This window comes from Physeter macrocephalus, chromosome 12 (assembly GCF_002837175.3).
Source record: "Physeter macrocephalus isolate SW-GA chromosome 12, ASM283717v5, whole genome shotgun sequence".
Taxonomy (NCBI): Eukaryota; Metazoa; Chordata; class Mammalia; order Artiodactyla; family Physeteridae; genus Physeter; species Physeter macrocephalus.
Genome location: NC_041225.1, coordinates 18,296,338 through 18,313,822, shown reverse-complemented (window position 1 = coordinate 18,313,822; position 17,485 = coordinate 18,296,338). Strand labels below are relative to the sequence as shown.

The following is a 17,485-nucleotide window of genomic DNA, read 5'->3' as shown; positions in this document are numbered from 1 at the left end:
GGAGGCCACAACAGTGAGAGGCCCGCGTACCACAAAAAAAAAAAAAAAAAAAAAAAAAAGAATTGTGATAGTTATCATCATGTGTAAGCAGCCCCATAATATATAATATTCTGAAAGTTCTAGAGAATCAAATAAAATAGTTTTATGATAGATTGCATGTCTAGTTGAAATGGGGAAACGTGTAAGTGATACAGCAGCCATGGGAGGACCCCTTGGTTTTCTGACACTGTGTTATATGGATATTTAGAATCAATCATCTTTAGTGTCACTAGCACAGAATGAATTATAGAAATGTAGAGTTCAAATAATTCATAATTCTCAACATCTTCCTCTAAGTCAAGTGTAATTGACGACAGAATTTTCACCCTGGGAAGATGGAGGAACGTCCTCAGGAGTCAGTGTCAAGGTGTGGGCCACAGACTAGCTGGCACTTTGTATATAGTGAGTGTTAATGGAACGTTTTTTGAATAAAAATATATTATTTTAAAAACTTAAATTGTCTTTAATATTCAGAACTTATAATTTTTTTTTTTTTTTTTTTTTGGTACGCGGGCCTCTTACTGTTGTGGCCTTTCCCGTTGCGGAGCATAGGCTCTGGACGCGCGGGCTCAGCGGCCATGGCTCACGGGCCCAGCCGCTCCGCGGCACGTGGGATCTTCCCGGACCGGGGCACGAACCCGTGTCCCCTGCATCGGCAGGCGGACCCTCAACCACTGCGCCACCAGGGAAGCCCAGAACTTAGAATTTTGATTCTAACGGTTATTGTTTAGAATAACGTTTAAATTTTCTGAATTTTGATTCTAACAGTTATTGTTTAGAACAACGTTTAAATTTTCCAAGTCCTACTTTTTCATTGAAGAAAGGTCTTTGTCTGTTAAAATGAGCATAAGGATCTGTTTATGACACAGATTTTATTTCATTATATATATATTCATTTACTAAAATGTTGTTTTGCATAAATAAGGGGTACCTAACAGGTTTGTAGAGAGGGATAAATATGAGAACATATACAACTTTCTTTATAAACTCTCCAGCACCAGACAGTTGGCCAATATTGACATTATTATGATTCTCAGTATTATATTCTATAGCCATAAAGAATATTTTAGGATCCAGGATCTGAGTGGATTTTCATTCTGTTTGTTCAAATTGTGGAATATGTATAGGCCACATTTTGATAAGGAAGGAGGAAAAAAATTAAACAACCATTGAACATCTATTTTTTAAAAAAAAATATTATTTATTTATTTATGGCTGTGTTGGGTCTTCGTCTCTGGGCGAGCGCTTTCTCTAGTTGCGGCAAGCGGGGGCCACTCTTCCTCGCGGTGCGCCGGCCTCTCACTATTGCAGCCTCTCTCGTTGCGGAGCACAGGCTCCAGACGCGCAGGCTCAGTCGTCGTGGCTCACGGCCCCAGTTGCTCTGCGGCACGTGGGATCCTCCCAGACCAGGGCTCGAACCCGCGTCCCCTGCATTGGCAGGCGGATTCTCAACCACTGCGCCACCAGGGAAGCCCTGAGCATCTATTTTTAAAGCATTGTTCTCATTGCCAACTCTGGGCTAGGCAGTTTTCTAGGTGCTGGAAATACAGAAAGTACACATAGGCCCTCTGCTTGTGGAACTCACCATTTAATGGAGGATTCAGATAATTAGTATAAGCAATGTGATGTGGAGGAGACCGTAGGTTTCTATGTAGGAGTTATGAAGGGCCCCCTGGGTCTGTTGGGGGCGTCAGGGAATGTTTCTGAGAGGGAAACACCGCTAAGCTGAGACCTCCAGGGTGGGGAGGAGGGGGCCAGGTGGAGAGCAGAGGTGCCGAAGGCACAGAGAATAGCACACACCTGGGCTCAGAGATTGGGGGGATTGAGGGCTGACAGCGGGGAGAGAACAGGGGCCGGGTGCTGCCGGGCTGTGGATGCCAGAGTTGGATTCTGTCCAAGGGCAGGTTGGGACCACAGTGGTGACATGATCAAGTCTCTGTTTCAGAAACCCCACTGGGAGACTCCTTGGGAGGTACTGCCAGGGTCTGGAGGGAGCCCAGGGTGGCCTGGACGGAGGAGCGGGCGGTGGAGGGGAGAGCTGGACCCATCTGAGTGACACTGACAGTGCCGGGACTGCTTGGAGACGAGGGGCAGGGGCATGGGAGACGATGGAGCCAAGCTGATTCCCGCCCTTCTGGCCCGAGCAGTGAAGTGGCCAGTGGTGCTGATGCGGGCAGACAGACTGGAGGCCGAGGCCGGGGCGGCAGGTGGAGGTGCGCTCGGGACACCGGCTCTGTGTGTCTGTGGGAAGCCTGACTCGGGGAGACCATGTGGATGGTTGGATAGTTGGGTCTGGAGCGGAGAAGAGAGACCTGGGTGCCCCTTGGAGCCTTGCACGCGTCATCAACGTGAAAACGGCACCTGCCGGCGAGGAAAGCACGGTGTCACCCAGGAAGAGGCCAGGCCTAGAGCCTGGAGTGACAGGACATTTTACAGGAGCGGCGCAGGAAGAGAAACATGCAGGCACACTTGGGAGTGGCCCGAGAGGCGGGAGGAAAACAAGCTCGCAGCCCCACAGCCCGGGGAGAAGCTCGTGGAGGTGGCGTTGGCAGGGTGGGGTGCTGGCCAGCGAGGAGTGTCCGTGGAGGCCCCGCGAGGAGGGGGACCTTGCTGTGAATGCAGATCACATGGGTTTCGGAGAACCAGGCATTGGAGAGAGAGCAGCTCTGCAGAAATCTGTGTCTCATAAAGAGCAACAGCCCGAGGAGGGCAGGGGGTCAGGGGAGGCTCCCCGTTTTCTTCCCTTCCTTTTTTCTTTTTTAAAGCTGAGGGCCTTGAAGGGGTTTATTTGCTGTGGAGAAAAAGCCAGTAGAGCCCCAGACGGTGACCAAATAGGGGGAAGTGCATTTGTGGGGAGGTGGAGGGTGGATGGAAAGTGGGGAGTAAACGGAAGGGGCTTCAGAGCCCAGGGGGGCGGGTCCTCGTGGTGAGGAGGAAGGATTCGCCCTGAGAGAGGAGAAGGGGAGACCTGAGATCCAGGAGAGGTGGGCGGAGGACAGGACGTTGAGGGGGCCTCTGCCTGGGGGCTTCTGTTTCTCTGTGACAGAGGAAGGGAGCCCTGGGCCTCACACTCCAGTCCTGCTTCCTTGGGGACCATGGAGGCTCCATCCTCGGAGCTGGGGAGGGGGAGTCTGCATTCCCTTTCAGTCCTGAGGATCGCTGCTGTCTTATTTCCCTCTTTCCTGCATGCTTTACCCACCGAGACTTCTGGCTGAGCTGGATAAACTGCCTTGTACCAAAAGAAGCCATTCTCATCTTCAAAGCAGGGCCTCCTTCCCTCCCAGATGAATGGTTGAGTCCTTTTCGGTAGTTTCTCTCTGTGTTGTCCGCATGGAAGATCCTCGCGGTGGGCCCGTCTGCTCAGACGTGGGAAGGTGTTTGAGGCCGTGCCTGTCCCTTTAACGACCTCTCCATAAGGGGAGCTCTCTTTGCTTTCATCCTAGCCTGGGGCTAGGTTTGTACCTCAGGAGCCCAAGCTGACTCTGACCTGCCTTCGGAGATTCCCCTTCAGCAGGTCAGTGCGTATCTTGGGGTCATGGTTCTGGGAGGACACGAAGTCCAGGAGTCGGGCTCAGGAGGAGCTGGAGCCATGTGTTCATGGCTGGTGTTTGGGGTCGCAGGGCTTTCCTTTTCTAGGAGCCTGACCCATCAGAAACGTCAGGAGGTTATATGAGGGAACTCGGCCACCCTTCTGCCCACGCCCCCCCCACCCCCCCCACCCCCGCATGGGCGCCACGCCCATGACCGAGGGGCCGCGCCCATGACCCTGAGGGGCCACGCAGGGGTGCTTTGGGAGAGCATCCTGGTTACAACATAGGCACGTTGGAAAATAGGACCCATCCTATGTACGGCTTTAAAATCCTAGGAGCTGAAGGTTAGCAGCTGACGCTGTAAAGTGAAAATGAAATTTAACTGAGCATTTAGTGGAGGAAAAGTAATTTATTGGCTCTACCGTGAAAAGCCCTGGGAGTAGGCGTCCTTCTCGCCCTGGACGCCAGTGATGGATGCCGGCTCTGTGCTGCGGGCTGCAAGTGGGCTCTTTGGAAGGGCATAGTACGGACTTTGCAGGTGGGTCTCACTTGGTTATGTTACTGCTTTTGTGAGGCTCTGCTGTGTCTTTATATTCTACCAAGGAGAAGATGGTAAATCAGGGTAATTGCTTCATCCCAAGGCACTTTCATATTGTAAAGCAAAGCGGTCCTGTTAAGAAACTCAAATTAACTTCGGCTGTTGATACTATATGGAGAACCTCTTTGAAAGCTGCTTGTCATACAGCCTGGCGGTTTATCACGGAACAATTCCATTAGAACCTGACACTTGTTCTCAAGGCACCAAGGCTTAGGATCCCTCAGGAAAAGCATTTAACCCTTGGCAATGCAAAGCTGTCATTTATCTGTCATCTCTCTAAAAACTCACTGGAGCATGTTTACGAGAGAGATTTGGAGCAGTCATCATTTCCACTGAAATAGAAACAGATTTGGGCTTCAGTAAATAGTCAAGAAACAGTAACGTGTCCAGGCCCACACTGCAGAAGTGGCCTGGCTCTGCTAGCTCCATTATAAAATGCACTTACCATGGTATTCCATAATTCTCAAGGAGCTCACTGAACAGAATTCAGCGACTGGGGTATTAGTTAATCGCTAGTGCTGACTCATTTGAATTGCTTATCCCAGTTCTATTTTATAGGCTTTAGAAGAATTGTTAAGGTTCATGTATATCCACCAAGGAGGCTTAGCAGACCTTAGAAGAATGAACCGAAATTGTCACGATCTGAAAATTAACACCCTTCTGCCTGGCATTTACAAACAAAGATGGGGGTACCATTTGTCAAAGCCCGTCAGTGAGCGGGTTCCCCAGGGAGCCAGGCCAGCAGAGTCGAAGAATTCAGTCTCTGGTGCCAGACTGCCTGGCTTCAGACCCAGGCATTGTCTCTCACTGGCTGTGGGCATTGGACAAGTTAGTTAACCTCAGAACCTCTCGTTTCTTCATGGGTGGACGGGGAAATGTCTCTTGGGGTTTTAAAGACTATTAAATGAAATAATGCACGTGAAGTCCTTCATACAGTGGCTGCATATGGTAATAAAGGGAAATCGGTATTAGCAAAATTTAATATGGGCCTGATGGGTCTGAGATGATGGTATAGATCATCCCAAACGGCTAGTTTTCATTGGAATATTTTACTGGCTAAATTTTTCTGTGGGCGTCTGTTACTTTATGACTCCCTTCAATTTCCTAGTTTCACAAAAGCCGTGGTACAGGAGAAGTGATCATGGCACAAACCAGCCTCAATTCTGTTCCCATTCTTGTAGAACAGATCGGCAGCCCTAAGGCAGAGATCTGTAAATGCTCTGAGTTCCAAGATTGAATTAAGATTGCGACAGCCTTTGTGGTCAGAGACAAACAAGTAACGTTGGGCTGACCTTTTCACGATGTCCATGGTGGAAGTAATCAAGGGGGTGATGCTTCCAAAGCTCGTGGTGAGCCAGAGGCATAAAGCTGTTGGGGGAAAACCGAGGGAACAGGCATGGGAACTGGAATTCAGTGACTCCAAGCGAAAAGCCTGGTGTAAGTGAGCAGGGTCCTCGTAATGTTCTCTAGGATTTAAGGGTTCGTCGTATGCGCTGTTGGCCAGTCCTCACTCCCCAGCGGGTCTTTAACCGCCAGCCTCACCACCACCGCTGTCACCACGACCACAGTCACCACCATCATCACCAGCACCGTAGCTGCAACAGCTCAGGGCCTTGATGGACCCCAGTGGGGAGCATATCCTTGCTTCCTCACCAATCTCTGTCTCCAGCCCCATCTTCTCATCCTGACTTGCCTCTGTCACCCGCTCACTCCCTGACCACCTTTCTGCCCTCTGCTCCCCTGGCTCTGACTGCAGACCAAGGAAGGAGTTTGCAAGTAAACTTCAACAGCCTTGCTTTTCCCTGATTTAAGGAAGGATTACTGATCTTTTAGTATTTGCTTTATAAATAACAAGAGATGTTAATTAGTTTGACCCATTAAATTTAAAGCAGTTGTTATCATTTGGGAGCGCTTGATTACGTTTCCTTAATGATACACAGTTGCTAATGTTGCTGCTCCGGAGAGCAGGAGTGTGTCTGTGGAACGTTCTTCCCCTCTTCGTTCGGTGCCTCCTCTTCTTCCCGTTGGCCCTGTGACCTAGGCCTCCACCCCGGGGGGCGGGTGAGCCCGGCATCCCAGGACTGAAAAGACTGTCTCCTCTGTGGTCCAGCTGATCGAGGCCAGCCCTGGTGCAAACTGCAAGGAAAGGGCGAGGGAGTCCCCTTTCATTCTCCGCCGCGTCCGTCCTTCACTTATTCACTCCCAACCGAGCCTGCTTTCAGGAAGGGGTCAGGTAAATGTATTTAGGGCGAGGTAGTTTAGCAGTGGAGCAAACCAAAGAAATGAAACTTTGAATGTGGCATTCCAAGTGGCTAAAGAAGTAAGATGGTGTGGTGAGGGCAAAGGTCACCTCCTCACATACTCTCAAAGGCCACTTAATAGTAATTTATGTATCTTGTACTTCTGAGTCCTCCCCTCTTCCCTCTCCTCCACCTGCCCCTTTCTCAAGACCCAGCTCAAAGCAGCGCTCTTGCAGAACACAGTCCTGCCTCCTTCTGCATATGCCGGACCACAGGATGTTAACATTCTCTGCTTAGCAGGGCCCCTTCCTCTCCTCCCCCTGGTCCCCTAGACTGTTAGCTTCTCAGCAGCAGGATAGGCTGGTTGCAGCCCTAATGGTCTTCCCAGTATCTGACACAAGCGCATTCAGGAGGCATTCAGAAATGCTTTTGGACTAAAGTGAATTGTAGTTCTGCTATTTGAGGAGGACAGTATTTTTTAAACATGGAGAACATGATAACTTTATCCAAAAGACAGGTAAAAGTTTTCTCATTCTCTTTGTTTTTTCATTGGAGTATAGTTGTTTTACAATGTTGTGTTAGTTTCTGCTGTACAGTGAAGTGAGTCAGCTATATGTATACCTATATCCCCTCCCTCTTGGACCTCCCGCCCCGCCACCCCGCCATCTAGGTCACCACAGAGCACCGAGCTGAGCTCCCTGCGCTGTACAGCAGGTTCCCACTAGCTAGCGATTTTACACATGGTAGTGTATTTATGTGAAACCTAACCTCCCAGTTCACCCCACCCTCCCCTTCCACTGTTGTGTCCACACGTCCATTCTCTACATCTGCGTCTCTATTCCTGCCCTGTAAATAGGTTCATCTCATTCTCTTCTCCTTGAATTCACTCGTTTCCTAGATCCCAACCCTGGAGATACACCAGTAGGTAGAATAATGGGGTTTTTTTGGTTTGTTTTTTTAAGAATGAAACACTTTAATGATTCTAGTCAAGGGGTGCAATGAACCACATATACCCTTGGCTGAAAGCCTTTGTCATGGGAGATGCAGTTTGTTTGAAGCAAGTGGTCAGATTTGAACGGGCTGCACGTGGATCAGTGCAGGAAGGAGGAGGGCAGAGTCTCTCTCTGGCCATTGGGTCTGCTGGGTCAGATCTGGGGCTCAGTTGCAGAGGCCGCTGTGCCAACTCCAGTGCCTTCCCTCCAGGAGGGCAGCTTGGGCACAGATTGGAGTTGGCTGATGCCTGGGTCGGATCCGGTGAAAGTGATGACACTGTCAGCCCTAGCAGGCTTACTCTAGAATCTGTAATTTCTTTATTCACTCACCCATCATCCTCCATTCCTCTATTCTGTAGTACATGGGTATCCTTTTCGTATGGGTGCTGTGGAAAGAGACAATTTATTTTATTTTATTTATTTATTTTTTTTTTGTGGTATGCGGGCCTCTCACTGCTGTGGCCTCTCCCGTTGGGGAGCGCGGGCTCTGGGCGCGCAGGCTCAGCGGCCATGGGTCACGGGCCCAGCCGCTCCGCGGCATGTGGGATCTTCCCGGACCGGGCCACGAACCCGTGTCCCCCGCATCGGCAGGCAGACTCTCAACCACTGCGCCACCAGGGAAGCCCAAGAGACCAATTTTTGTTTTTCGTTGTTTTGGGAGTATAAAAATAACAGCCCAGGCTCTGTTCCAGAATTCTTCTTTTACTTCTGTCTGAAGGAGAGAGGACTTCCCTTTGTTTCACTTGCCCTGCTTAGCTTTGCAGTGGCTCACGTTCACAATTGATGGACCCTGGGCTTGTAGACACCAGGGTTTAGGAAGTGTGGCCACTTCTTGGCTCTTAGGTAGGTCCTGTCTCCTGGATATACCTGAAGAAAATACTTTGGACATTGCTGTTCCTTCCAATGTCTTCTTCACGACATTGTTCTGATGATCGAGCTCTTATCCTAAGTTCCTCGATCTTTAAAAAAGTTAACCTAGGAGTATCTACCAGCTTTGTCTTTCTTCAAGGGACATTGTAAGGATAACGAAGAGACATATATGTGAAATGTTTTGAGCTCAGTGGAAAGGAGAAGCCTTGAGGCTCAAAGGTATTACTGTTATTTAGTTCCATGCTGTTATCATGTGATTTTGGAAGTGATGATAATATCATATTTGGATATCTTTTCCTCCTTAACCAGCATAATTGGCTTTGGCCACTGCCTTACAAAATACTTCACATGTCACCAACATGAAAATGGCACCTGCAGGCAAGAAAAGCACAGCGTCACCCAGGAAGAGGCCAGGCCTAGAGCCTGGAGTGACAGGACATTTTACAGGAGCGGTGCAGGAAGAGAAACATGCAGGCACACTTGGGAGTGGCCCGAGAGGCGGGAGGAAAAAAGCTCGCAGCCCCACAGCCCGGGGAGAAGCTCGTGGAGGTGGCGTTGGCCGGGCGGGGTGCTGGCCAGTGAGGAGTGTCCGTGGAGGCCCCGTGAGGAGGGGGACCTTGCTGTGAACGCAGATCACATGGGTTTCGGAGAACCAGGCATTGGAGAGAGAGCAGCTCTGCAGAAATCTGTGTCTCATAAAGAGCAACAGCCCGAGGAGGGCAGGGGGGTCAGGAAGGCTCCTCATTTTCTTTTCTTTTTTTTTTTTTTTTTTTTTTTTTTTAGTTTTTATGGCTTTAATTAAATCCTTACAAAACAGAATACAAAATACCAGCATTGACAGTTGGTGTGAAGGAAAACTTCTGAGCTGTATCAGTTCACCTGGTGCAGTGGAGTTAAAGTGCTTGGATGTTTTTCTCCCACTTTAAAAAAATTTGAGGTTTTTTTTTTTTTTTTTTTTGTCTTTTTTACACATCTTAACATTGAAGCACTGCTGTGCCCCCTTCCCCCAGCGCCAGACTCGTTCACAGTAACGGTTCTGGCCAGTGCTTTCGGGCTGCACTGTCGTTGTGACGGAGGGAGGAAGTGGCTGTCCCACCGTTGAGAGAAAAAAAAAAAAAAGCTGCTCACAGCTCAGCTTTCCCCGAGTAAAATGGCCATGGCGCCTGCAGCGGGTGAGAGTCCATTTGTTTCTTTTTTACAAAAAGGCAGAATCCCCAGTTTCAAAATGTGGAATCACATTTTCTGGGAATGTTATACATCTGCAATAAATAATAAATAGTCTCGTAGCAGTTGGCTGCCTCTAATGCAAAATAAGTAAATACATTTGGTGATATCCATTTGAAGAGTGTGATTCTTGTAATTGTCACAGAAAGAAGGAAGCACCTCACAGACGATAGAGATTTTGCCGTCTGCTAGTAACAAAGGAACATTACTCATAACATGAGGCTCTTACTGAGTTTAATGGATGTATTAGCATGCCAGGAATTGGAATTCTCTACTACAGCCATCCCCAGGGAAGCTGACCTGACTTGCAGCACGTCAGGGAGAAGGTTCCTTTGCTCGTAGAGCAAATGGCCTGGCCCTCATATTGCTGGGATGGCAGGAGAGGGCAGAGGGCTGAGTTTTAATGGTGACACATCAAGAGAGAGGCGTGCTCCAGGATTGGGACAACCTGCCCAGACCTCACTTGCGATCAGTGGAATGGCGGACTCACTGTCGAGAAGGTACTGTCTTTACGAGTCAGAAGAGGTAAAAGTTCAGACGCTTAGGGAGAGATGAGGGCTGGCAAGTCCAGGCTTTCTCTTCCAGTGACATGTGCTTTATGCAGATGACATTTCAGCTTCCTGGGCCTGACATGACCGGAGGGGGTTGTGGCTCCAGTTCAGGACAAGGAGTGGGTGGGTTCCTGTTAGGAGGCGCTGAACGCTCAGTGGAAGTGGCAGAGCTGAGAAACCCGAGGAAAGGCAGTCAAGAAGTCTTGCCTCTTGTACAGGGTTTCCTTTGCCCTCCTCTGGAGAAGGGGGACGGGTTGTCACCTTCGGTCATTCTGGTTTCAGCTGATGGTGTGGAGGGCACGGCGTGGCACAGGCATCGTGGCAGTCCCGTGAAAGGTGGCCAGTGCGTTTCTGTTAGTAGCTCACGTGGAGGTGGCCCTGAGGGTGTTCAGTCCTCCTCGTATCAGAGGCCGTAGGCGGGGCGTGCCAGCGGGACCTCATTAGAGAACCTTACCCAGCGGTGGTCTGCATCTGGGAGCGCTTTGGGTTACCTTCCAGCTTAAAGGGGTTGGGAAATGAGGCAGGTTTACTTAAGGAGTGCTTCCCCCTTACCTCCGTCTTCTCCATATTTGGAAGTGATCCTTGACCTTGGAAATGCAGTGAGTCAGATACTTGCCTCATGGATTTGGGCTTGTATCCTAATGCCTCTGTCTTAAACATCCAAGTCACGTTGCAAAATCGGTACGGTTTCGAAATGTATCTTCCTTACTACACTCTGCATTGTTCCTGACCTTTTCTTCACATGTCCTGTGCCCTTTGGACCCTGCTGTCTTGTGCCCTTTCTCCCTGGCCTTTGGGAAAAAGCTGACAAACTCGTGCATGCTCAAGTGCTGAGGGCTGATCAGGTGTAAAGTGTTTTCCCTTCTTGTGGTGTCTACATTTCTTACAGGGGTGAAGACATCTTAAACCAGAGGAGTGACTCTCTAGTTGTGGAATTTCAGTCGTCAGCCAGCAGATGCAGGAGGTATTTTATTGGGTATGGGGGCTTCTCAGAAGCCTGGAAATCATCCTGAATGACCGCCTGCTCCATGTTCCATCAGGCCACTTCGTGCATCCCACCGGTCTCGTGTGTTTGGTTGGCTTGACCTGGCTGAGGACGGCACGCATGTCTGTGGAGAGTCTCTGTGCATGGAGTTGCACACAGTTGGTGCTTCACAAACCGCTGTCCCTATCGGAGAGGAGGAGAAGTGCGATGCATGCGCTGCAAGCTTGTTTTTCTGATTGCAAATGCTGGGTTTGGTCCAGAAATTAGCCAGTTCATAGAAAACCTGCAGTGCCTCTCTTGGCTGCAGCCCACTTCATGCCCATCCACAGCATGAGTTGTGTATCCTCAGAACGGTCTCCATCTGAAATCCATGGAATGTTCACGAAAGCTGGGGTTTCCTCTTGCAGAAGCATGTTGCCCAGCAAGCAGGGCAGGGCAGTCGTGCCCTTTCTTTTGAATCTGAAGCCTGGTTCTGTGATTAAGTGTCATTCCCATCTCGTGCCTCCCTTATGCCAGCCAGTGTCACCACGGCCACCCCGGGGGAGTTTCCAGTGACTGTGGGGTTAGAGCGGTGGGCCTTGCCGTTGGGAGGCTGGGGCTGCAGCCTCCCTTTACATGGAGGTCGCTGCCTGGACTTCCAAATCGAGTAACTTTGGGTAAAAATGTACTAAGGCTGAATTAAAATGCTAATAGGCTACATGTTCTGGGTATTTTAACCTTCCCTGATCTGAAATTTAAATGAAATGCCTTAGGTGCTCTCAAAGTCTTGCCAGAAGCGTTTTCAGCATCACCCCTTAGACAGTGAGTTTAAAGTATACCCTGGCCACACGGGCAGAGCTAGGAAGATAAGCAATATTTATTTTATGATCATTTTATTTGCGTCCTCTACAGCAACGTGACACAAGTATGCTCTTTTACTGGAGGTAGCAATTTAGCTGAAACATAACAAAACAAAACCCCAAACCTCACTATTTTTTAAGTTTCTTTGAACCTGCAGATTCTCTCCTTGTCAACAACATTGAATAGCAGTGCATTGGATGTGGGGCACCTGAAGCTGTGCCAAAGCCCTTTTGTAGATTTCCTTCGCATTTAAACCTTGTGGCAACACCCTGAAGACATTGGGCTGCAGAGAGATTGCATGGCGTTTCCGTCATCATATCACTGGTTATGGCAGGACCACGGTCAGGACGTGGCTGTCCTGGCCCCCAGCTCCAGCCTCTGTCCACCTGATCAAGCTTGAGCTCTAAGCAGAGCGATGACGAGGCAGCTTAAACTAAATGCGTCTCTGCTTGAAATGCACACAGTGCTTGTTTGGAGGACACGGCAGTTCCTTACAAGGGGTAGTGTTGGTTCCGTTGTCTACACTGGGGCCAGAGTTCTCTGTCTACTGAGCTGGAAAGACAAATCTATTTCCTTCTGTCACTTAAGTCACTTCCTTATTATTAGTTGAAGTAGCCTTTTTGTTTTTTCCTTACTGGGAGGAAGGAACACTGTTTTTTTCCTGAAGTCCTTCTAGTTATCTGGTTTCTGGTCACTTTGTAATTATCTCTTGGGAGAATGGATATTAATTTTCTTGCACAAAGAGGCTGAGTTCCTTGATGACATACCATGTTTCAATTTCCGTCCTCTCTCTTGTTGCCTACACCCCTTCCTCTTAGCACATTTTTCATAGTGAGGAAGAGTGATCGTGTGAACTAGATCAGAAGGAGGGATGGATTCAGTAGGAGTTTGACAACTTGACTGATTAGCAGAGATCAGAAGAAGGTTCATAACCGTGAAAACCACAGCAGCATATGGAGTTTTAACAGCTCTTTGGGGACCTAATTAATGAAAGAATCACTACAAAAATACAGCCATGCAAAAAAAAAAAAAAAAAAAAAAAAAAAAAAGAAGAAAGAAAGAGAGAAAGAAAAGAGCAGGAGCGTTTCCATATAACACTCTGGGGCCGTGTGTCATAAGAGGAGATACGCTCATAATTTCTATTTACACATCTCTGTAATTACCTTCTGCTCCAAGATTATTTTCAGTCTTCTCCTGTCAAAGTTGCTTAGATCTTTCCTCTTTCACACCTCAGGCAGAGAGGTCTAGTACTGGTTGCAGCTTGTCCTAAGGATTTTTTTTCCTCCCGAAGAATGGAATTCTCAGACACCCGAGTCATACTGCTTGATTAGACTGGCTTTCATCTGATCCATGTTCCCGTTACCATTGCCATTTGCCCATGAATCAGACCTCTGCATTCAGGTGAATGTTGTATTGAGCATTACCTTTAATTTTTTCGTGTGTGGTTGTTCTCTCCTTTCTCCCTGATGCAGTGTCTATGAACCAGATAGAAACGTGTTACGGAGGAAAGAACGAGAAAGAAGAAATCAGGAAACTCAGCAGGATGATGGCACGTTTAATTCAAGTTACTCCCTCTTTAGCGAACCCTACAAGGTAGATGGTTTTCACTTGTTCATCTCCACCCCTCATCCCTCCCTCTAACGCCGACGGCAGTCTTGACTACAGGACTTGGCCAACCAAACTTCAGACAGCTCAGCCCCTAAGGATGGGATCTTCCCCCACAAATTTTGGTGCCTCTTTCACATGTCTTTACTGGCTAGTCCCTCAATGAAATATAACTTTTGTTTAAGATGGAGATCTGCGTGCTATGACTTTTATCAATAATTGACTTCCTCTCTGCATCAGGTTGCGAAGTCAATGCCATTTGTTGTGTTTTCTAAGCTATTAGGAAACAACCACTAAAAAGAGGTTGGGTTACGTATTTGTCACCCGCAGATCATGCTAGGAGCAGGGTACTTGATAGGGCTTATAAGAAAGGAAATGTTGGATTGTTTCTCATTTATACCAAAGGCCAGAAATATAACTTCGCTTGCAAAATGAAGTAGCTCCCCAGATTTCATTCCTATTTCAGGCTGCTTGGAACTGGGGATGGTTCAGGCCGAGGGCTTCCTGCAGACTGAACCCCACACTCGTTGTAAGCTTCTCTCTGATTTCTTTTGCCCGTCCCTCTGGGTTTCTAACAAGAATAATTCTATATTTAGAAATTGGAAGCAAAATAATTTGAGCCAAATATGAATTTTCAAGGAAAGCTTGCAGTGGTATGAAAAAAGAAAAAGGAAAAGAAAATCTAGTCCTGGAAAGACTTAATCCAGACCAGGTTGTGAAGTTGCAATCGTAAATTTCCTGATTTCCTTGGCTGTGGCACAGTACCGAGGAGAGATGCTTCATTCATGCCTTCTGAGGCCGTTAGCTGCGGTCCAGTCCTAGTGAGATACAGAGTGTTGACAGACGCCTTCAGAGGCGCTGACCATTTTGATGGAATCTCTGAGCTCTCGTTCCGAATGTGGCCACCCTGGCTCTTCTAGCAATAAAGGCGCCTCTCCATCATTTCCCGTGTTTCCATTGTCTGTAACAGGAGCATGGATGTTACGTTTCTTCTTTTTCCAGACTAACAAGGGGGATGAGCTCTCCAACCGGCTCCAGAACACTTTAGGCAATTACGATGAAATGAAAGACTTTTTAACGGATAGATCGAATCAGAGTCATCTCGTTGGCGTTCCCAAACCTGGGGTTCCTCAGGCTCCTGTGAACAAGATTGACGAGCATTTTGTGGCAGATTCAAGAGCCCAGACCCAGCCTGCATCCGTCTGCAGCACCACGTCCTCCGCCCCAGCAGTGGTCCCCGGGCAGCAGAGTAAGAGGGGCACCGTGGGCTGGCAGAAGGCCGGGCACCCACCGTCCGACGGCCAACAGAGAGCAAGTAAGCACGGACACAGGACGCTTGATGTGAACAGATCTGCTCACCCAGAGAACCATAATAAAACCCCTAACCCCTGTGTCTCGAGCCCCTCATCCTCATCTTCCTCTTCCTCTTCTTCTTCTTCTTCCAAATCAGCACAACAGGGCTCTCTCAGGACCTTGCTTGGAGATGGTGTTGGCAGACAGCAGCCGCGGACCAAGCAGGCGTGCAATGTCGAGGTGGGTCTTCAGGCCCAGGACAGGCCACCTGCTATGGGAGCCAAGCACAGCGGCAGTGGCCACTGTGTTCAGAACTTTCCTCCATCCCTGGCTTCAAAACCTAGCCTCGTCCAGCAGAAGCCGACTGCCTACGTGCGACCGATGGATGGCCAAGATCAGGCTCCCGACGCGTCCCCGAAGCTGAAGTCGCCCGCAGAGACCAGCGTGCACTGTGCGTCATACAGGGCAGCCTCAGCCGCCAAGCCAGAGTCCGCCAGGGCCAAGGCCAAGCTCTCCAAGTTCAGCATCCCCACACAAGGAGAGGTGAGTCTTTTCTCAGCACCGCTTACACGCGTCCGAGTAGTTTCCAGGGACGACCTGACTGGCTGTAAATTCCATTCCCATGTATCTTTATTTCAACGTGTGAGTGATGCCATGTGGGATTTGTAGCCATCACTATGGAAGGAGGTACACATCCCTAATGATTTCTTAAAGTCTCAAATTGATTATAATCAGAATATCTTTAAGTACCAACAAATGCTGTGTTGTGGTGTGTCTGTGTTCGTTCAGGAGGGAATACCTCCGTCAGTATATAGTTCAGGAGGTTTGTGTGTGTGAGTGTGTGCTCAAGCCGGTGTTGGTCAGACATTTTACACACTGGCATAAAAGTATGTCAAAGCTTTTAGTATATAAAGAGGTTCATTTTTGTGTAAAAAAGATCAGAAAGTCAACATTTTTGTCAGTTTTGAAATGTTCCAGGACAAACATCACAAGGTAGACCTCATCGTGAGTTTTAAAGTCATTGTTAAATGATTCAGTATTGAATATGGTGATTATTCAAATGTTTCAGGTGTCCCATCCATATTAAAATATTTGAGATCCAGGTTGGTTGTTGCTAATCAAGTGAGAATTCTCCTTGTCCTATAAAAAGTGATCTTAGGTTATATGAAGAGAGTGAAATACTTCGGTTCAGAATCTTCTGGTTTACGTTTTGAGTTTATTCTAAAGTGTTCTTTCACTGCATTACAAAATACATAGGATGGATGTATGGACTGTTAGACTTCAAAACAAGTAAATTACAATCACAGAGGTAGCAAAGAGGCTGCGGTCGCTTGAACAGTACATCTGGATGGAAAATGAGATTTTGTTTGAGAAAAGCACATCTCGTACTCTATTCCAAATTGATGACAGTTGTCCAGAGAACGTGAAGAGAAAATATATATGACTGCACATTTTTTTTGTTTTGTTGTGCTGTAGTATGGTATACCAACTAAAATACAACGTGAGCTCCAGAACGTTGTACTTAGGAACTGTTCACTTTTTTTGTTTTTTTTTTTTTGATATATTCTTTTCTAAAGATGGAATAACAGTGTGGCCAGAATATTCTTCGTATCTTAATTTGATCTAGTAACCAAACGAAACAAATGATTTGACATTTCTCATTGCCTGTCTGACAAGGCTGAGCTTTACCCATTTCTGAGCTCTCATCTCAGAAGGCGCCCGGCACCCATTGGGAGATCAGTGTATTCCCCTTAGAGAAGACACATTTATTACTCTGAGATGTTTACACAGGTTCTCATGAGGACATTAAGTGACATGTATACCAGTAACTTCTTTTGATTATTCGTTTATGATGGATCCCAAAAAGTGTTAATTAGGAATTAATGGAAGCAATACGTAAGTTCTGCAAGCATTTATGTTTTTAAAAGTTTGTAGGAAACACACGTAGTTACTCTCTTTCAGAACTGAATTTGTCAAGCTCTTTGATTTTTGTTTTCCTCATCAAATAGCATGTACCAGCCAATAAAGCATGACTCATTTTTGAACAGAGGTGACGGTAACCACCAGAATTCCCTTTATAATTTTAATCCCCAGTGATTCCTTGTTAAAATGATTTTTATGTACCGAAGAAACTCCAAGTTTATTAGGTAACGATTTATTTACTTTGGAACCTGATGAGTTGATAAAGCTCTGCTGGAAAGCCTGTTTTTGACAACCAGGGCAGCCTTATATGGATGACCCTACAGTTTCATTAGGCTTTTGGGTATGTCCTTGATCACGTGGACACTTCCAGGATGCCCTTTCAGGACCCCCGATTGGGAATGACACCCTGTACAGGTTTGGGTGATCACAGAAAGAGGGAAATGCCTGAGGTAGAGGGTCAGGCCGAGAGAAATTAGAGCTTTTATACAGGAAGTGTTTCATCTCCCTCCATGACATTGAACTCTCCTAACATTCTATCAATACGAGGTATATTTCAAAGAGGCCAATCATGCATTGATAGAAAAGAAGTAAGAAGAAGGGTTGTTTGTGGAACAAAGTTATTGTCGGTGGGGTGGTGGTGGTGTTTTGTGGGTTTTTTTTGGTGGGGGAGGGTATACAGTCCTTATTTTAGCCAAAAGCTTTGCATCTTATGGACACTCTGGTAATTTGAATCTTGTAAATCTTGTGTGTTCAAACAGTCCACAATTATAATAACAATATGACTCTTTCTCAGTG

The 17,485-nt window shown here is 47.5% G+C and overlaps 1 protein-coding gene across 1 annotated transcript in view; it reads left to right on the top strand.

The window, feature by feature from the left end:
• Positions 1-17,485, top strand: part of AFF3 (ALF transcription elongation factor 3) — a 586,002-nt gene that overhangs the window by 78,380 nt on the left and 490,137 nt on the right. The window contains exons 2-4 of the mRNA XM_028496803.2: positions 13,342-13,462; positions 14,477-14,789; positions 14,925-15,310. Coding sequence (XP_028352604.1) covers positions 13,342-13,462; positions 14,477-14,789; positions 14,925-15,310 — 820 coding nt within the window. The remainder of the gene's footprint in view (positions 1-13,341; positions 13,463-14,476; positions 14,790-14,924; positions 15,311-17,485) is intronic.